Raw genomic sequence first — 22,266 nt, forward strand, 5'->3', positions numbered from 1 at the left:
GACTACTTGCGGCATATGCTGAACAAGATTGTACAAATGTGGACAGTCTCAAGGACAAGAAGGGAATTCCAAGGACAATATTGGACAGAAATCCACTAAGTAAATGAAAACTTTGAAAGTGGAGTCGTCTTGGAGAGCAATAACTCATCAAACACTGAATACTGCTTCGATGAAAGTTCAGAAAGTCATTTTTTATGTAGTCACACACACAAACTTCAAATATTTGTTCGATTCGAAGACCTTATCATTGTATTATTTTGGAAAATTAATCTGTGGCAGAATCTGTTCTATCCAAGAATGAAGCAAATTTTTTGATAAAAACCCAAAACATGGTGTGAGAATGTATTGCTGAGAACCTTTCATGGATCACTGGTGATCTTTCAGGACAACTGGTTTTGATGTGTCAGAACATTTGTTTCCAATTCTAATATAATTTTTTTTTTTAATAATTGTTATTCATATACCAAGCCAGTAGCCAACAAGAAAACAAAGGTCATTAGGTTTGAGTAATTTTAACCTATATGAGTAAAAGTTCTACTTTATGCAGTGTTTAACCTGTCTGATGACGTGAGCTAGATGGTGAATAGTTTTATTGATGATTGAAATACAATTTTAGCAACCTGCAAACTATAAGAATGAAGCAGTCACAGAAATGCATGATTCAATCCCAGTAAACTTCCAAAAATTTGTAAATTACACAAAAATTACAATCGTTTACTTGCCTTTATGGAAGAGCAAGGTGGTCACTGAAAACTAAAATAGGAATGGGAAAAGGAAACATGGCATGTACAATGAAAATAAAATCTTCAGTTCTCTTGATTCTGAAACAGTAGTGATGCAGCATTTTTTCACCGACTTCTTTAGTTAGTTGGTTCACTCAGGTCACCACCCAACTTATAAAGATTTCCTTAAAGACACTGGACACCTTCAGTAAGACCAGTTTTCTGACTTGGTGTTAAAGTCACCTGGAAGTGTGATAAATAAAGCTTTTGTCACTAATATATGTGTTTTGATGAGTGGAATGTGAATAAACAGTTAACTAAGGTTTTAAAAAATCAGTTCTTAAGTTATTTACAAATTTAAGAGTAGACCCCGACCCGAGAGGGCGCTGTTCGTGACGTCAATCGAGGCAAACTTTGCTTGTAATGCGTAGAGTAAACACAATTGCAAAGTACATATACGGACCAAGTCGTGAGTTTGTACGTTTCAAAAAGAATTTTTTTTGTTTTTCCGGCAATGCCGACCAGGTGTATTGCTGCTGAATGCAGAAAAACACTTTTTGAAATATACCACATCACGACTTGGACGTACATGTACTTTGCACGTGTTTACTATACGCATTGCAGGCAAAGTCTGCCTCGATTAATGTCACAAAAGGGGTAGGCGGAGTCAGCCCCCCAAACAACTTTATATATTTTTTAAACATATAAATCGTGACAAACAATTACTAAAAAAATTGTTTTATTCATCGTAAGCATATACTCTTATGTTTGAAAGAAAAAAAAAATCTATTTCCAGGTGACTTTAAACATATGCACAAAATAAACCTGTGAAAATCTGAACTCAATTGGTTGTCGAAGTTGCAAGATAATAATGGAAAAAAAAAAAACCTTGTCACACGAAGTTGTGTGCTTTCAGATGCTAATTATTCTGAGGTTTCGAAATCAAATTTGTGGAAAATTTCTTCCTTCTCTAAAACTACATTACTTCAGGGGGAGCCGTGCCGTTTCTCACAATGTGTTATTCTATCACAGCTCTCCAGTGCCTGTGAACAAGTAAGTTTTTATGCCAATAATTATTTTCAGTAATTACTAACAGTGTCCAGTGCCTTTAAAGAAATTTAAACTTGATTAAAAAAAAAATTGTTTTATAGGAAAAGGTCTATGGGAAAGTTTTGAAGGGTCATCTATAATGAAGGCCAAGACCAGGGCAACAGAGGTCATGAACAGACCTTGGCTTTTGTGTAATTCCAGGGAAAAAAAGCACTGTGCATGCAATATGGTTTACTTTTTCTTACTGCCTCTGAAGAAGTCGTTATAAGAAAGCTAAATAAAATTTGCAAAGGAGTTCAGAAAGTGTTAACAAACAAAATACATGTTCAAAAGACTACCGAGACTAAGAAAATGTATGCAATGTGATTATTGACCCTGATGTATTTTTTTCATTATGTTAATTCTACTTTTTAATGTGTTAACACAGTTTAAATTAGCCAATAAAACTTACTTCAAAGAATCTGCAGTTTTAATGCTTGTATTCTTTCCGGGTAATCTTTGGACCATTGACCTACTCGGCCAAGAATATATCAATATCAATTTACTTTTTGTATAAAAAACAAACTGATTACATGTTATTAAAGGGAAGGTACACGTTTGGTAATTACTCAAAACAAATATTAACTTAAAAACTGACTTGGTAACGTGTACCTTCCCTTTAAACTTATGTTATCGTAGGCATGGTATTTGAGTACAAGGGCTGAACTTCTTGTAAAAATGGTATAGGCTTTTTTGACTTTTAAAACTTTTTTAAAAACACTACAAACAGATTTTTTCAAGGACAACAAAATCAGTTTTTTGCAGAAACAAATTATAAGTCAGTATTCCACATTACAATGCACATTGGATAGTGAATATATCAGAGGTGAGAGCTGAGAGTCATTGATGACAAAATAATCTCATTTCAAACTGGGATCCAAAATTCAGGAGGTATGTCAAAATTATATTTTCAACTGTTGTTAACCTCTTGAGGGGAATCAAAAACTTTAAGGGAGCTTCTGTGAACAGTATCCTTGGCACAAGTAGATCAGAGAGCAGGTTGTACATTTTAAGAAAACAACTGCTTTGTTTTCAACAGGCTGACATAAAAAGTTATAAATTCTGACTAAGGACTTAAGTTCCTCATCCACGGTGTACTCTTTTGAATTTTACAGACCAATTTGGAACCATGGTGGAAGAGAGGGGTATAGGTTTGTAATTTTTCCTCAAGATGAAGAATCCTTTTTTTCCAAACTTTCTATTCAGAAATCTGAATCTTCATGATCACTTTCTGTTTTTACAGGGCGAGGGAAGACTACTCTCATATTCCATTGTCCAACACAAATTATGCAATTCTTTCCTAAAAGACTCCTACTAAAATATTCCTTGATCGTCGTTTCGGCTTTTCCATCCACCAACAGTTCGTCAGTAACAAAATCAAGGTCGTCCGATGTCAGAGAGCAATTGTCCCCATTTGTCTTCATTACATAATGAATTACGGCTTCAGTTTTTGGCTTGAAATTGATGACTGTAATTTGAAAGAATATGGGATCTTCGTCAAAGCAACATTGATGGAAGGGAGAGTCAGGGGGCGGTCCACATAACTTGCCCATGAGGCCAAATTGTTTGCCCTCTGCAGTGACCAGTCTGCCTTGAAATGAAGCTCCAGGCGAGTCAAAACACAGCATTGCAACACCACTTGCAGTCCATTTCTTGTCTTCAGTTGCAGCCATGCTCATTTCATAGAGGTGCACTGTGCCCTGTTGGTTGTGGGTTGTACTATATCAGCAATTGTATCCAATCAGTGTCCTATTCAACTAACATCACAATTGCATATATAATTTAATATTAATTGTAAAAAAAACAACCCCAAAAACTAATAATTATGAAGACAAAAAAAGGTGCATTACTTACAATGCTTACGTGAGAAAATAAACCAAAACTTTATGCTTTACGTGAGTACTTAATTTTTGTTTGTTAATTAAAAATTAAAAACTAAAGAATAAAGTTTTTGTATCAAACAAAAGTTCCAAAGTTTTTTGGATAGCGAAGCAAAATATGACACAAACTACACGTGCTAAAAGTTAAACTTCTGGTCTGGTAACTGTACACTATGTTACAGTAACATTGAACCAATTTTACATTATTTTTAGATGGGTACCATACTATTGTGTGTGACTGGAACTTTTGCCTCCCGAAAAGAAGTCAATAATTCCCGCTGGCTTCTGATACACGACTGTCATTTCAGGTAAAAGTATACGTTTGTTACAATAAATTACCTTTATAAATGTAAGTTATGGCCTTCTCCTTCGACTGGGTGGCGTTGATTGATCGGCACTTGCCCTTGTTCAGTTGTTGGAAGGTGTTTTTTCGTAGACGTTATTTGGTGCAGCATTCTATTTACATGTAGTGTACTTGTAGTTGTGTGCGCGATATACATACAAGGATTATACGCGAATAACACGGCACGCAAAGTATTCAACCTCGTTCCCATCCAATTGTGATTTTGGACCTTTTGTAAAACATTATTATTGATATGGGAATTTCTTTGTTTTTATTAATTGTATTAATCATTAATAATTAAAGAATCCATAATTAATACAAACATATTTCTTTAAAGCCATTATACAGTTTTGGTAAACAGTATTGTCCAAGTCCCACACTTCGTGTATCACAACTTTATAAAATAACAAACATATGAAAATTTATGCTCAATCGGTCATCAGAGTCGGCAGAAAATAACGGGAAAACCCACCCTCGTTTCCGCGCGTTTCGCCGTGTCATGACATGTGTTTACTATAAATCCGTAATTCTCGATATCGAGAATTGATATTGTTTTAGTGTTTTCTCAAGTAAAGCATTACATGGAACAACCTTTCAAGAGAAGTCTCACCATTACCTTCAATTCTGTAAACCCTGTAAATTATTTGTAAATCTGTGAACTTTGTTTTTTTTCTGTACCGAAAGTGTATAATGGCTTTAAATGAATGAGTACGAATGAATATGAGGTTCATTTCGCACGCACGCTATCGTCTCCACGAACCTTGCCAAATCATTCAAATTTCAATCAATTGACATGTAATAAATTCCAACTCAAATATTTTTGCTCCCAACCCAAGTTCCCGTTTGAACCTGGATCTCACCAAAATTAGGGTTAGGCTCTATTATTGAAATTGTATTTGTTCTTGTTCTCAATGATATTTGCTGAGTGCTGAGCTCTGCGTGGGTCCAGAAAATCCATTTCGCAAAACAAGAGTGCAAGAAACGATCAATTTGTTAACAAACCATAGGAAAGAAGTTGTCAACTTTTTCAACATTTAAAGGAACCCAACATTTGCACTATCAATCAGTCACTGAATAAGGGAATAACAGTGCAAGGACCCGGTCTTCACTGCGTGGTAATGACCGGGTTGGTGGCTGGCGCTGTTAACGGACTGAGCCACCAACCAAGGTTACGACGTTACTTTGGAACATAGTGTTAGCCAGAGGGGTGTCTGGGTGTCTTTTGGACACCCTGTTTTTAATTTGGACACCCTGTTTCATCTGTCATTTACATGTAAAATTATTGTAGGTGAACAATTTGGACACCCAGTTTTAAAATTTCCAGCAAATTTGGACACCGTTTGACCAATTCCTGGCTAAAACCTTGCTTTGGAAACAATAAACCAACAACAAAACTCTTATCACATCCGCCATACCTCAAAAAGGCTAATGTTAGTAAGCAGGCCTCAGAATTAATAATTGGGCCACATGCCCTAGTCTAGTGTTTTTAGCATTGGGCCAGTAAACTTATGACCGGGCGAGTTCGTTGGTCTTGTGTCTGAAGAAAGACATTTCATCTCATCTTTAGTTATACATGTATATAATTCTGTAATCATTTTTTTCAATAAAGTTGTCCTGTGTGCAATAAGTCAATTCTGCAAAATTGTGTTTTTTCTCATTGATGCACACTGGAAGGCAATTTTAATATTTTTAACAAGATGTTTATAATAAATTGAATTGGATTGAATCTCTTGCAAAAAAAGTTGGAAGCTGCTGTTTATAGGCAATAAAGAAAAACAGATCATTAATCTAATTGATGCGCATGAGAACACATTTTTATTTTAATCCCTTTGGAAAATGTTGGGTTTTTGATTAAACTGTTTTTCTTCGTATGTTTTGTTACCAGTTACGGAGAGTTTCAAGTGAACAATGGTTCTTCAACTTGTTGCGAAGTACTGGTGGGTGTCGGTAATGCCAACAGCTTTAATGGTTGGTATGTACATTGACAGAAGAGAGACGCGGAGGCTGAGTGGATGGAAGAATAGAACGCAATTGTACAAACGAGAGCTGAAGGCAGGAGAGGACCCATGGAAAGCATATTAACTATTAAGACTATTGACTGAGCAAGAGTTAACGATGTTGAGATCCTAGTAAAAATTCTGAGTATGACCGGGTGCAAGTCCTGTGGTCCAAAGTAACTGTCATGGGGTTCATTCATGGAGCCATGAATCGACAAGCCTAACATCTGTTTTATGGACCCAGTCAAAATTTGTTTGACGTGAACCAACATTGATGCTAGTTTTTTCCGTCACAATGGAACATGGACATGAAGTGATCACCACATCAACTCTCACACTAAAGCAATGGATTCCAGTGCCCTGCGGAGGAAGTGCCACAAATACTTCATGACTGTTTTGTTATTTCATTTGCTGTATGGGCTCAATGGGATGTTAAATTTTACCAATGAAGGGGATATTGCGACATCAAAATAATTGGATTTGAGACACAACTATGGTTTTAAAACATAACGGTGTACAAGATTGCATCTACAAAATCTACGTCCTCCAACTATCGAAGAAATTACATGCAAGCAAAATGTACAGTGCTATCAATTGTCAGAAAAACATAAACAACAAAATTCAAACACACGGGACAATGTAAAATCTCAGTTTGTGTTTAGAGTGATATTATTTACAAATCTTTTATTTGTAAAATATATAGAGTTGTAGGTGTGCATTAAAACCAGTTTAAAAACAAATCAAAGTTACACTATTTAATGCAACAAGATGCAGCAGAAACCCATTATCAAAACATGTGTACCGTCCCTTGGCAAAAGGGACAGAATAACATTACATGTAGTTCTCGTCTGATGACTCTTGTTGCACTTTAATAAACCATGTCTGTATTGAAAATGGAAATCAATAACTTCCAATGTGACATTTAAATGAATTTTTTCCCACAAATACTGTTGAAATAGTTAAGATACAATGATAATTTATTTGCTGTGCTATCAACAGTTATGGAGCAAAAGACAAAGTTTGTCCTTAAAAAGAATTTATTGGACTGTTCAACCAAGAGTGGCCCCGTAGATTATCAGTAACATTGAAGTTCTTTTTATGATGCAAAACAATAAAGTAAAATTTATTAAAGCAAACCTGAGCAGATTTGCATGTTAGCACATTTCAGTTGTATTGTGTTAAAATAAAGTTGGAGTTTCTAAGTTCTTAAATTTGACCTTGAAATGGCAATAAAGGCAGTGATTGGTGGTAAAAAACCTTAGTTATGTGCAGTTGTAAAATTTAAGTACAAAATCATTGATTTATGTTAAGATTATGTCTTCTATGTACACAATAATTTTCTCAGAAATTAATAAGGATCAAATTTGTACACTGTATTCACAACCTTAATAGTAAATGTACAACTTTGGTGTATTTACATTATTGTTTTTTTAATAAATAGAAATGGTCTTTAAAAATGGTCACTCAACACACAAATCAAAGCTGAAAACACATCACCCCATCTGACTAAAAAGTGCAGCTTATGATTGGACTTTCAGAAGCCTTCAATAAAAATCAAGCTATTCCTCTATTTCTATCTCTCTTGGTTTTTTACAAAAGCTACCCCAAGGAAGATTGGTCAGCAGAGCTGTGTCGAGAAGCGGAAAAACTCAACCCCAAAAGCTACCCCAAGGAAGATTGGTCGGCTGTGTCCAGAAGCGGAATTACTCAACGCATCATGTTCATTAAAAGTTTGCTCTTGTACTTTGCTGTCTGTTCCTCTTTCTGTAATGCCAGGCTCCTCATCTTGGCCTTATACAATCTATCCTTCAGTTGGGCTGTCTTCCCTACTTCACGCTTCTCTGTTCTAAGGTTAGGGTCTGTGACCTTCCTCGGTGGTATGTTCTCTTTTCCAGGGGCAAGAGGAGCAAAGTGGACCCTCTTAGGGGTGGTGCCAGGGTGGATTTCGTCATGGAAGTCTAAGAGATGAAAATGTAAAAAGGTTGGTTAATCTCTTACTAAGTCGCAAATTTTGGATATGTACACGTTGTACATTGTATCATGAAATCTTTTATAGCCGCAAAGATGACCCGACTGTAATCAATGAAGCAAGTGGTTCTCTAAGGAAGGTATCCAGAAATAAACATTTGTTAACTACCTAACTAAAGTTTCAAGAAAAATACAGGCGGGGAAAATTAATGTCTTCTCATGTGTCTATTATGATTATGATATTGGTATTAGGATAACTTTTAAAGACCAAATTTGTGCTGTATCTTTCTGGTCCAACATGCAACAAGCTTAACTTTAAAAAAAAAAAAATGACTAAAGAGCACTTTAAACTTTTCCTGAAATGCATTTATTTGTACAGAAATAATGTTTCTGACAAAACATTTAAAATTTTCAAAAACAATTTCTTTCAATTGCTGAACCGCGTTAAATATAATTAAATCTGATCACAGTTGGAGGAACAATTAGTTTGCTGGTGACATTTATTTTTTGTTCCAGTTGAGCAACTCAAAAGTGGATTTTATCAACATGTGTACAACAAAGTTAACAAGGTTTTTCTCGCATTACAATAATATAAACAAATTGGTCATTCAAAATTATGATAAATTGGTTCCATGGGAATTTTGAATGGATCAGCAATAATTTGGCACATTTATATGAACATGCTTATTTTCCTGGTACAAAAATAGTATTAAATACTCTTCTAACATATATATTAAGATTTACTTACTAATATTTCATAAAGATTTTGTGTTAAATTTAACAAATAAATAATGAACAACTGGCTACACTTTTATCAAAAATAATGGTTTTGCATACTCAGTATTACAATACATGTACATGATTTTTACAAACATCACACAAATGTACAAACACAGTTACTATACTAGAGTTACTTTTGCTAACAAAGGCCATATTTTTGGTCTGTTTGAACAAGTATTAAACAAAGTATAAAGTATCTTACTACCTTTAAAAGGAGTATTTTTTACTTATTTTTTTCAAATCAATTCTTTGATACCGATTTAAGCAAATTAATTAGAAGAAAAATACAAACAATTTTGTATTACCCCTACAGTACTTTTTGTTTTACTATCTAGCACATGTACTCCATGTTTTTTAACATTATATTTGTCTTCATCATGATTCAATAATATGGAATGTTGATCACTATATTCCGACATCCCTATGTTTTGATAACCCTATGTTCCGAATTGACACGTTGGGTTAGGGTTTGGAAAAATACACTAGAGTTGTCGGAATATAGGGTTGTAACTGTATGGAGTCTACATACACAAATATGCAAAACTAACAGACAACCCTTGATCAAAAAAGGTTATGGAGCTACCGGAGGTTTGTGACACACCGGAGGGATGGGTTTTCTCCATTTCCGCAACTCCTCATGAGCCATGGATGAATAATCGGGGACAGTCAACTGACGGACACCCGAACATTTACCTTTCTCTGTGCGCAGCTCCTTCACTCTATCGTTAAGATTCAGTCTTGTCAACTGGTACTGGCTGAGCATCGTCTCCGCCCTGAGGTAGAAAAACAAACAGATCTTCATTTTGGTGAATTTCAGCACCGAGAATTCATTGTCATCTCCTGCAATGTAGCAAGACAATGCAAGCGCTTTCTGTATCGCACCCAAGTTGAAAAGTAAAGTGCCAACCTTGTCAGTTTTTCGTCAGCCAGTTTCTCCCTGGTAGCCATCCTCTTATCCCTGTTGTCCAGCATCCTGGATCTCTCCTCGAGGTGGTCCTCTCTCCGTCTTAAGTACTCTTCTCTCTTCTTCAAGGCTTCCTCGCGTTTCTTCATCGCTTCTTCTCGTTTTTCAACAGCCTCGAGTAGCTCCTGATTTTTCTTTGAAGAATTATCACCGGACTGGCTCGGCTGAGGCTCTTTCTTTGGAACACATTGCACTAGAATTCTTGGATGTTTCAGGATGTCATCAATAGATGGTCTCAGAACGGCCTAGCAATATTGTAAACAAACAAATTCATAAATACCATTATATTTCGACAAGTTTGTGAGCGAATTCGTTCATTAAAAACATGCTATTCTGGAACCTAATTTTGTGCAATTAAAATGTGAACATTTTGGCCCAATTTTATAGAGGCTTTTATAGAAGCAGCATTATGAAATTGGGTCCTGGTGCAGGCTTCATTTTGTTTACACCGCTACCTTTCTCATTAAATAACTTTTTGCATACCCAATCCGTTGAAACTTGATACAAAGTAATGCGACGGCAAGAGGATGATTATGCAATTTAACACTCACATTAGTTTTCAGCATTTTTGAGATGAGCTCGTTCAGTTCTGATGAGTATTGAGATGGCAATGGACGGAATTTGCCTTCCTTGATCTTGAGTGCCAAGTTCTGCTGGTTGATGGCTGTAAATGGCGGGCTGAAAATATGATGGACAAAATCTATTAGTTTGAAACTCACTTGCTAGATGCAAAAGGTGCGGCACAAAAACAAATTGTAGGTTTCAATGAATTTGTATGAGCAAGTACCAACATTTCTAAACAACAAAAAGACAAGCACTTTTGACATTACTTTGGTTAATCTGACATTGTTTTACGGCAATCACTACAAACAAATATCACACAAAAAACACTTAAACTTCTATTTGAACTCACCTCAATGAACAAAGCTCATATATAAGGCAACCAAGTGACCACATGTCAGACTTTTCATTGTAGGAACAATGGTTCATTTGCTCCTGAAAAATACAATTTAGAAAATTGAGGAAGTAAAATTATGGCATGAAAGTAAACTGCAACACGACTTGGGATGTCTCGAATAACATTTCGTAGTATATTTGAATTGAAAGCTGATTATTGAAATCTTGTTTGTACACAAACATCTTCATCTTGTGTGATTTGTCAATGTGGCCATAGTGATGTGATTGATGGATTGATGGTTTAAAATCAACCTTAGCACTTTGTGAAATCCAAGACCTATTCATAATGAATAAATAAGGTAAGCTAGGTCATAGCATTAATTACATTGCGGACCAATCAATCACTTCACCTTAGTAGAAACTCAACTGGTCTATCAAATGCACCGACAAGGATAGCTTGTATACATGCATCTTTCTGCATCATGCCACAAACTAAAGGCAAGATTTAGCAATTCACATCTAAATGGTGGCATCATACGCACATGTTGTCATGGGAATTCAATGAGCCAGATTTGTGGGTGCGCATTAGTAGTTGTGATTGTTGAGTGGGGGGGGGGAGCTTAGTGGATTAGGCTAATTAAAAAAGTCTTGTCTTAATATTGAACTGTTTTCAATCGCCGCATCAAAATAGGACTAATGCAAGACCTTCAAAACTGAAGACTTGAGTTACAACTGTTGGGAGCCTCCTATTTCAGAGTGTTAAGAATTGTTATTCCAAACCAAAGAGGAGACTTACAGGTGACATGTAGTATGGTGTCCCAACAAATGTCTTGGCAAAGCTGGTGTCGTGTTGAAGTACCCTGGCCAGGCCGAAATCGCCGAGTTTGACATTGTGAGTTGTGTCCAGGAAGACGTTGGCAGGTTTAAGATCACGATGAAGGACAGCACTCCCTTTAACCCGCTGTTGACATTCGTGCAGAGCCAATGTGATCTGGCGAAGGATCTTCCAGGCAAAGTCTTCTTCCAGGTATTTCCTGTGGAAATGACAATCGATAATGAGCTTTTACTTTATCTTGTAGTTTGGTTAAACTTGTATTGAGTTGGAAGTGAACATCAAGAACTCTGAGCACTGTGTTGGCAACACTTTTAACCAAAGCTGGTACCTTGACAGGGATAAAGGCAGAAACCACTCTTACAAGCAGGACGGTTTAAGTAAAGATACCAAGCAATGCCACACTATGTAATGGGTGCCATAACTACCAGACTAATTACAAGAACGCATTTGAGTGGGTGTGTACACACAGCATTTATGTCATTCACACATTAAGTGGGTCAAAGGCGTATCCAGTACATGCCGCCACTGACCAGTATGTTCAAAAGGCTGGTATGTCAATGTGGCATTATACATGTATGCTCGGTGGGCCAGGATGCCTGTTGAATCAATGATAACTATTCAATTCAATTCAATCAAATCAACATCTATTTTCATATTGGTGAAAAAAGGAGAATAATAAACAAAGTACAATTATTTAAGTCAAGAACAGGTCAAGAAAATTACGAGTGAAAATGAAATGAAAATATGTAATGTAATAGATACGGAGCGAACCAATACGACGGCATTTGATTGCTCTAATATTCTGAAAAAAATCGAGCTGTAAATACTTTTAAAGGAACACGTTGCCTTGGATCGGTCGAGTTGGTCTTTGAAAAGCGTTTGTAACCGTTTTTTATAAAATGCATATGGGTAGAAAGATGTTGTAAAAGTAGAATACAATGATCCACACAAACATGCCTCGAAATTGCGTGGTTTTCCTTGTACCTCGTCGACTAACACGTCGGCCATTTATGGGGGTCAAAATTTTGACTCCCATAAATGGCCGACCATGTTAGTTCGCACAGTAGAAGGAAAACCACGCAATTTCGAGGCAAACTTGTGTGGATCATTGTATTCTACTTTTAAAACATCTTTCCAACCATATGCATTTTATAAAAAACGGTTACAAACGCTTTTGTTTTGACCAACTCGTCCGATCCAAGGCAACGTGTTCCTTTAAGTATTTACAGCTTTTAAGTATTTACAGCTTGATTTACAAGTTTTAAAAAACTCTGCCACGTGCCACCACCTGTCAGTTTAAGTAAAATGGTACCAAGCTGGACACGTGTAATGTACAGAGTTGGATTAGATACGAACATTATGTACCCTAAAACTTGGGAGAAATGTGGAGGAAGAATTTCAGCAGGAAAGTTGTTTTAATAAAGTACCTGTCTCTTCTGCATCGTGAGATGAGACTTCCCAGGTCCCCACCTTCACAGTATTCCATAATGATATAGATAGTGGTAGAGTTCCGATCTACGATGCGGTCGTAGTAGCGGACAATGAACTCATGACGAAGCTCTCGGAGTAGATTCACCTCAGAGACCAGCATCTGTTTCTCCGTTTCCGACATGCTGCCATAGTCAATCTCCTTCCAGGCTAGGATCTGTGTGGTACATTACGTGTACATGTATAGAAACAAGTGGATGTTAATCAAAACAGGCCTGCTTCCTTGCTAATGCAAAAAAAAAAAAAGTGCTTTAAAATTATTGCTTGCTTCAAAGAAATTGTATACTTTTGGTACTTTGGTGAATCCCAACATGTATACAAATGGCAAAACCGTCACTTTTTTGGCAAGTCAGTCAGTTGTCTTTGCTTTACTTTAGAATGCCGGTTAACCTGTACCCGCAGTAATTACTCATGTTACTACCAAATTAAACTTTAAATATAAACAATAACATAATTTATTATTAAATAGGCCTATCTTTAGGGTTTACTAAAATTATTAGCTAGTTTAGAATTGCAATTTTTAATCATAACCCTACATCTACAATCCTCCTGAATGGTTAAAGGAATACGTTGCCTTGGATCGGACGAGTTGGTCTATAAAAAGCGTTTGTAACCGTTTGTTATAAAATGCATTGGAAAGATTTTTAAAAGTAGAATATAATGATCCACACAAGTATCACTGAAAATTGCACGGTTTTCCTTTTACGTCGCAAACTAACCTGGTCGGCCATTTATGGGAGTCAACAACTTGACTCCCATAAATGGCCGACTGTGTTAGTCGGCGAGGTAAAAAGAAAACCACGCAATTTCGAGGCATATTTGTGTAGATCATTGTATTCTACTTTTACAACATCTTTCTACCCATTATGCATTTTATAACAAACGGTTACAGAACACTTTTCAAAGACCAACTCGACCGATCCAAGGCAACGTGTTCCTTTAAAAGAATATCACAACTATTTTAGAATGGGCCTATATCAGGATAGATCAGCACTTATCCTCTACATAAACAATTTAGTCCTAGTTTCGCAACTTAACCAAACATTACATAGTGTAGTCCGAACCCTTTTCTCCTTTCAAATTTTAATGGAATTGCCAGTGTAAAAACTATCTTATTCAATCTTAGTTAATTCAAGCATACAGTTACAATACAATACAACTCGTGTGACTGATCATGATTTAATTTAATATGATTAATTAACATGATTAAGGCATATTTGTTTTAACAAAAATAAACATAAACAATTCCGTATCATGCCACCACTTTTTCACTAAATTTTACAAAAAGGAATAGGCCCCTATCTTCTTTTAAAAGTTTTAGATGAACAGGTAAATAATAACCCATAATATCTTATTTTATTTTCCATTGCCTCAAAACAAATTGAAACGGTGATGGCAGGATTATATATGGAAACTTCCCCCCCCCCCCCCAAGCCAAAGTAAGCTGTGGCGTGAAATCCTATGTTTCCTCTGAACCCCGAGGATCCTCACGTCGTCCTTCGACGACTCGAGAAATGAAAACGGAAAATAGAATTGGATTTAGAAATAAATAGAACTTAGAAGTGCAAAAAAGAAAACAAACCTTTCCATCACTTTTTCTTCTAATCTTCTTGCATTTCCCATACGAACCCGATCCTATGGTGCAGATTACTTCGTAATCACTGATTTTAGTCGGCATTTTGAAGGAGCTTCCACGGTCTACAGCAAACGGACTTTATTCTTACTTGTCATAAATTACCACTGAAAGAATACGACCAACGAAGAACAAGCCAAACTATGCGTGGCATGCACACACGAAGGAGCATAGCCTATGTTTAGTTCGAATATACCCCCAACAACAGAGCTTTTCATTGGTCCGCTATTATCAAAAGCGTAATCTCATTGGTTTAGGATTACGGTCAGGGGTTAGAAATTAAATGACACTTGCTTGTCTGGAGTCCTTTTCACACATACTATTTGCATAACAATCGGGGTCGCAAAAAGCCAACGCCAGGGGCTAGACTATTCCATTTAATTTGAAGGGAGAAAATATCCAAGCATTTGGCAATGCATTGTTTGTTTTATCATTTATTTAAAAAATAACTCATTTGTTTATTTTTGTTATATTTTGAGCAACTTTTTATAAATTCAAAACATTACAGCTACTTATTAATTGATCTTTATTTATCTTATATGTACTCAAATACTTGCAACTTACCTGTCACTTAATCATCAAGTCCACCAGGATAAATCTAAATAAATCACATGAGGGCGTCTTCCAGATCAACATGGATGCAATTTTTCATGAACGAGTGAGTAAAAATGCAATATAATATTTACTTTCTATTTCCGTGTATGTTTGAGACATATCACTAAATTACTTAAGAAAGTATAAGCAGTGACTGAAAGATTAATTTACCTTATTTGATTTCCATACAACGTTCTACTCTAAACTGAACTGAATCGATTCAGTGGGAAAAGGTTTCGTTTGTTTTTGTTTGTTTGTGTGTGGTGGTGCAGTGTGGGGATTGATGAAAACAAAAATAACACCACAGATGCGAGCCCCTGACCGGTGAGGCCCTGTGGTGTTATTTTATAAATGTTAAATGATCTGAATCACATGTCGTTGACAACATGTTAAAGGCGGTGGACACTATTGGTAATTGTCAAAGACTAGCCTTCACAGTTGGTGCATCTCAACATATGCATAAAATAACAAACCTGTGAAATTTGAGCTCAATCGGTCATCAAAGTTGCGAGATAATAATGAAAGAAGAAAACACCCTTGTCACACAAAGTTGTGTGCGTTTAAAGCCATTATACACTTTCAGTAAACAGTATTGTCCAAGTCCCACACTTCGTGTATCACAACTTATATATAAAATTACAATCCTGTGGAAATTTAGGCTCAATCGGACATCGGAGTCGGGAGAAAATAACAAGAAAACCCACTCCTGTTTTCACGCGTTTCGCCGTGTCATGACATGTGTTTATAACAAATCCATTCTCGTTAACGAGAATTTATATTGTTTTACCGTTTTCTCAAAAAGTAAAGCATTTCATGGACTAATATTTCAAGAGAAGTCTTTCACCATTACCTTCTGTAAACCCTGTAAATTATTTGTAAATCTGTGAACTTTTTTTTTTTCTGTACCGAAAGGGTCCAATGGCTTTAACTTGAGGTCCAAAAATCAAATTCGTGGAAAATTACTTCTTTCTCCAAAACTGTGGCACTTCAGAGGGAGCTGTTTCTCACAATGTTTTATACCACCAACCTCTCCCCATTACTTGTCACCAAGAAAGGTTTTATGCTAATAATTATTTTGAGTAACTACCAATAGTGTCCACTGCCTTTAAAAAGTCCTCCTGTTTCAAGCCACCTATTCCTGACCTGACTCGATCTCGTGTGCCAACAAATAAAAAGCTTTTTTTTTATTTAAAGCTAAAAACTAAAAACTACCTCCTGAATCCATGGTATATCTGTCCTGAATCTATTGTTATTGTTTGTTTTCCACAGCAAGAGGGCTCTCTCTGTGCCCAGCACTGCCTGAACTCACTTCTTCAAGGTCAGTATTGTTGATATCAGGTCACATCCGAAGGACATCGTTCTATACTTCAGCGCATGATGACGCACAAATGTAGCAGTAGCTGTAGCAGCTAATTCACACATGGCCTCATCATCACATAAAACAAAAATTTACTATAAATTATAACGTGAATAAATTACTATCATCAAAACACAAATGGATGACATTGCCTGTAAATACACATCACCATTAATAAGCTTAACATTAATTTCAAAAGACAAAGCAACATTTATATATTAGTGATTGCCATAACTGGCCAGGCAGGGATTTAAATCAAGTTTATGTCAAGAACTGAAATCGGTCACTGTCAAGGTGTTTTTTTCAGACAAATATTGTTCTTGTTATTTAGTTAAAGGGAAGGTACACGTTTGGTAATTACTAAAAAACAATATTAACTTAAGAACTGACTTGGTAACGAGCATTGGAGAGCTGTTGATAGCATAAAACATTGTGAGAAACGGCTCCCTCTGAAGTAGCGTAGATTTTGAGAAAAAGGTAATTTCTCACTAAAATAATAAAAGACTTCTAGCCAGAAGTCTTTTATTCCTATCTGAAAGCACACAAATTCGTCAAACAAGGGTATTTTTTCTCTCATAATTTTCTCGCAACTTCGATGACCAATTTAGCTCAATGTTTCATGCTTGTTATTTTATGTTTATGTTGGGACACACCAAGTGAGTCTTTGACTATTACCAAATGTGTACCTTCCCTTTAATGTCATTTAATTTATTGTAACATAAACTGCACATGTCACTACTGCATTGAGATTAAGTTTTCAAAGCTTGCCAGAGATTAATGAATGTAGTACTAATGATTTGAAGAACAATTTGTTTAACTGACAGTTATGTGTATTGGCAACTTTATTGACCATAGGTCCTTATTTTAGTGCTGTGGACTTGGCAGACATCGGAAGGGATCTTGATGAAGCTGAGAGAGCAACCATGGCCGAAGGAGACATCAATTCTCCTGAATATCTCAGGTTTATCCAGGTAAAATTGTATGCTCACTGAAAGTTTTATTTTTCAATTCTTTTTTTTTTTTCAATGGAGCTGAACATCAGGTCTCAATTTCTCAAGTTGTTAATCCTACAGAGAGTGCTTAGCAAAGAAAAACTTTGCTTAGCAGAAACAGACCTTCCAGCCAAATTATCATGTATTGTTTTGTTTGAGACTGGTTCCCCACTACTTTTTGCTTAGCTGAAAATATTGCTAAGCACCATTTTCTGCTGAGCAAGTTTATGATATTTGGTCCATAGATGTTGACCCTTTTCATATAAGATGTTCATTACCCTCGAAACAATAGTCTAGCTCACTAAGAAGTAACATGCGGAAAAATTATCTCTAGAAGTACTTGGATTTTGTGTTTCATTCTTTCCGTAGCAACCGTCGAGCAACATGGATGACAGTGGATATTTCTCAATACAGGTCATCGGTCGAGCCATGAAAGTCTGGAGCCTAGACCTCCTCCCGTTTGGTAGTACAGAAGCAGTGGAGGCAAATATCCATCCAGAGTAAGTGTCAGCCATGCAAAGGTTTAAAGTATTTGAGGAAACCCAAGACAGTCATCTGTCTACAAGTTCGACGAAACAAAACAACAAAAGTTTGTCATACTCATAGAGGATGAGATTCTTTAGTATTTGTTGTCTTGAAAAGCTGCCAAGTAATTCAAAAATGATAAACAATCAATTGAATGATAATATTGTACAACAGCAGCGTGAGCATTAACATCTTGATTTGTCCTTTTCAAGTGAAACTTTCCCAACAATGCAAGAAAAAATGGCATTCAGTGGATATGCTGATTCAAGCCATTGTCTAGTCATTTCAAGAGGCTGAAACTGTTAAATTTTTCGTTGACATATTACAATTTTTTCCTCAGACGCGAGAAAGCTTTTATATGCAACTTCAAGGATCACTGGTTGACCATCAGGAAGATTGGCCGACAGTGGTTTAACCTCAACTCATTACTCACAGGCCCAGAGCTCATTTCAGATACATACCTTGCTATGTTTCTTATTCAACTACAAAAAGAAGGTTGGTTTGACCCCCAACTTCTTCAGGAAAGTTGGCGCTGAACTTTCCTAAGTTTCCACAAACAGATTAGGTTGATACATGTTGTCATTATTGTTTTTCCCCATACACCGATGTGTGTTAAGCACTGTATACTCAATTACTGTAAAAAAAAATCCACATACATTTATAACTTAGTTGGGATTCAAACCCACAACCTTTGCCATTCAGAAGCCTTATAGCAGATGCTTTACCACTAAACCCTCCATGTTGTCATGTCTATGGGGTTGGTTTGGCTGCCAAACTAGGGAGAGGGTTTTTGAGAATTCTGAGGTTGGTAGCTAATGGGTAAGGAGGTTTCTTCTCCATCAGTATCAATATTTTTTCTGTGACATTATTAAGGGGTTAAGGTAGGCTCAGTGGTTCTTTCCCTGCCTTGCACCTCTGTGGTCCCTGGTTAGAATCCCGCCTCTGAATGGAGGGAGCATTGTTGTATTTGGATTGGGTTTTCAGTCCTTACAATGGACCTTGATTATTGCGTGGGTTTTCCCCGTTTTTCGAGGTTCCCTCCCACATCTAAAGTTGTCTATTTCTTCTTGTGTCCTATTCATCCAGTCAACAACATTACTCACATTCAACAGACACAATAATTAGGATTAAACAACTTAACAACTATGAAAGAAACGAAGTAGCACAATTTTGTGCTAACAAGAGTAGTTGGTTGAAATGGAGCTTTTTGAAAAATAATTTTCTAAAGCAGTTTCACTTTGACACATGAGAGTGATAAATGTCCGTATTTTGTGTAATTTTTGTGTGAATTTGTTTCTGTGACAGGGTACTCATTGTTTGTAGTCAGAGGCACGCTACCAGATAATGAAGCAGACCAGCTTCTCAATCTCATCCCAGTCATTCAGACGATAAAACCCCGCTTACTGTCCGACCTCGCCCAGCAACAAACACCAGCGTCAACCTCAACCTCAACGGGGGAATCTTCCTCGGGGAAGAGGTTGGTCAGTCTGGAGGATCTCCATAATGCACTGCAGGCAAGCCAGAGTTCGGAAGCCAGGGGTACTGCAAGAGGGGAGAGACTGTGCAGTACCCTTAAGAGTGACAACAGTCAAGGTTTAGCTGATGCTATGAAACTAAGCATGCAAGGTATTAACTGACTCCGCCTCGCTACAGTGGGCAGCGCCGTATCGATACCTCTCATCACTAACCCCTGGTAGGGATGTGCTAAAAAAACAATGCTGATTGGCTCCCAAAAGTGATTGCTTTGCCCGTATGGTTGTTAAAAACTTTTGAGCACTTGCATGGTGCTTGTTGGATACAGAGTACCCACGTGTAATGTTGGAAATATTTCACGAGATTCCTTTATAATGATCCATGCTTATACACAGTCACCTTAAACAGCATAGAGTAAGACATATCACAAGATCCATTGATGAATCATAATGAGAGGGGACCAGTTGCTCTTTTGCAGGCTAGTAGCCTGAGGCTACCATACTTGAGGGGACCAGTTGCTCTTTTGCAGGCTAGTAGCCTGAGGCTACCATACTTGAGGGGACCAGTTGCTCTTTTGCAGGCTAGTAGCCTGAGGCTACCATACTTGAGGGGACCAGTTGCTCTTTTGCAGGCTAGTAGCCTGAGGCTACCATACTTGAGGGGACCAGTTGCTCTTTTGCAGGCTAGTAGCCTGAGGCTACCATACTTGAGGGGACCAGTTGCTCTTTTGCAGGCTAGTAGCCTGAGGCTACCATACTTGAGGGGACCAGTTGCTCTTTTGCAGGCTAGTAGCCTGAGGCTACCATACTTGAGGGGACCAGTTGCTCTTTTGCAGGCTAGTAGCCTGAGGCTACCATACTTGAGGGGACCAGTTGCTCTTTTGCAGGCTAGTAGCCTGAGGCTACCATACTTGAGGGGACCAGTTGCTCTTTTGCAGGCTAGTAGCCTGAGGCTACCATACTTGAGTGGGCACATACACTGGATTGGCCAAAGGCTTTATTAAAATTCTGACGGATTTTAATGAACCAATTCCAGGGGTTAATAAACATGCTTCAAGACAGAAACCGTAATGTAGTTTGTAGTTTTACTGTACTCGCTGCAAATGCCTGGTATAAATACTCATATGTGTGCCCTGCCATTGCAAGAACAAGCAAAATCAAGAACCAAAGAAAAATATTGTGAAACCATAAACCATCAGACAGTGATGAGAAATTTCAGACCTTTGTATGAATTTAGACTTTGTAAAGTCTGCATGATAATTCAAAATGCTGTCATTTTCTCATTAAGCTCCTTGGAACTAAACTGCAGGGCATCTCAAAAGGTAGATATGCCATCATTTCAATGTACCTCCTAAGATCTGGATCCAAGTTTCAGACTCTTTTTGTAAGCAGCGAATGTAACCCCATCAGACCTGACTAGACTTGTTATTGTAACTGCTTTGACTCATGGTTGTTGTTTGTGGATTCTTTTTCCGTGAAGGAATGGGAGACCCTAGCGTAGATGAGAAAGTAGATCCTGAAGACCTTCGGAGAAAAAGACAAGCATTCTTTGACAGGTAATTTATTAATTAATGAGCATATTGTTTGCTTTTGTTTGTCAATCTCATGTGGAAAAACTGGATTTTGTGAAACACTCGGTACAGTTTTTTTAGCTTCCATTTCTGTATTTTATGGTTTTGTAGTACTTTTTTGTTGTATGAGATGAAATGTAAATAGGTATTCACACAGCACCTTTTTTTTAACCGGGGCAAAGTTTTGTTTCAGACAAATTTCCACAATTGTATTTCATAGAGCCATGTTTAAACACGAGTTAATGTACAGGCAGCCACTTCCAGGAAATCTCCATGCGAAGACAAAACATGAACGTGTGAATTACCACATAATTTTCTTGGGGGATAGTAAGATACCAGTAGACAAATTTATCTTGTGCTGCCAAAGTGTTCCTTTTGCATGCGGTGCAGTTCATTGCCTTCAAGTTGCCTGTAAAAATCGCCCTGTGTGACAAGGCCTTTAGAAATGCTAGAAGATCTCATAAACCAAGACTGTTTTCTTTAACCACAGACAGCAGAATCAAGAGACTCGACCATCACAAGGCCAAGTTGACTCTCTTCAAGGTGAAGGGCACAATACCCCCGCTGCCACACACCCACACAGCCAAGTCCAAGCCGGCCAGCCAGTGCTATCAGAACCCACTCCAGAGGAAACAAACCCTCAAGAACCAGGTGCAATCGGACATTCTCTCGAAACAAAACTCTTTGCAAATGATGATCAAATGACTGAGGAGGCGATGCTAGAGATAGCTATCCAGATGTCATTGGGCGGAACGCAGAAACTAAGTTCAGTCTCTGGAACAGAACTACAACCACAGCACGGGAACGGATCATGAGTCATGACTGTTTGTATACTATTTACATCTGCAATATAATGCAAACTGTTTGGCGTAGTGAACAGCATCTAGTTTAAAAAAAAAAAATCTTTTCAGTTGTCAGAGTTGGCCAATAAACAAGCTGTTTGCTTTCAGTTAAACAACATCAGTTAAAGACAGTGGACACTGTTGGTAATTGTCAAAGACCAGTCTTTCCATTTGGTGTATCTCAACATATGCATAAAATAACAAAGCTCTGAAAATTTGAGCTTGATTTGTCGTCAGAGTTGAGAGATAACTATGAAAGAAAAACACACCCTTGTCACATGAAGTTGTGTGCTTTCAGATGCTTGATTTCGTGACCT

General features: G+C 37.2%; 2 protein-coding genes and 1 long non-coding RNA gene across 3 annotated transcripts; 2 read left to right on the forward strand and 1 right to left on the reverse strand.

The window, feature by feature from the left end:
• The first annotated feature begins 3,906 nt into the window (after window positions 1-3,906).
• On the forward strand, window positions 3,907-6,060 carry LOC139937969 (uncharacterized). Its single transcript, XR_011786108.1, has 2 exons — window positions 3,907-3,999; window positions 5,920-6,060. It is a non-coding gene; the product is annotated as an uncharacterized lncRNA (long non-coding RNA).
• LOC139937855 (serine/threonine-protein kinase Nek2-like) lies at window positions 5,917-14,755 on the reverse strand. The gene is made up of 8 exons (XM_071933251.1): window positions 14,546-14,755; window positions 12,903-13,120; window positions 11,437-11,674; window positions 10,657-10,739; window positions 10,295-10,421; window positions 9,687-9,988; window positions 9,473-9,552; window positions 5,917-7,989 (listed from the first exon to the last, which is right to left on the reverse strand). Exons 1-8 carry the CDS (start codon window positions 14,639-14,641, stop codon window positions 7,739-7,741), a joined length of 1,395 nt encoding a protein of 464 aa, XP_071789352.1. The 5' UTR covers window positions 14,642-14,755; the 3' UTR covers window positions 5,917-7,738.
• Window positions 14,756-15,193: 438 nt separating this feature from the next.
• Window positions 15,194-21,922, forward strand: LOC139938015 (ataxin-3-like). Its single transcript, XM_071933400.1, has 8 exons — window positions 15,194-15,254; window positions 16,460-16,508; window positions 17,403-17,518; window positions 17,909-18,039; window positions 18,405-18,559; window positions 19,370-19,690; window positions 21,017-21,092; window positions 21,598-21,922. The coding sequence occupies exons 1-8, from the start codon at window positions 15,231-15,233 to the stop codon at window positions 21,920-21,922; spliced, it is 1,197 nt and encodes a 398-aa protein (XP_071789501.1). The 5' UTR covers window positions 15,194-15,230.
• Window positions 21,923-22,266: the final 344 nt, after the last annotated feature.

Source organism: Asterias amurensis, chromosome 1 (assembly GCF_032118995.1).
Source record: "Asterias amurensis chromosome 1, ASM3211899v1".
Lineage (NCBI taxonomy): Eukaryota > Metazoa > Echinodermata > Asteroidea > Forcipulatida > Asteriidae > Asterias > Asterias amurensis.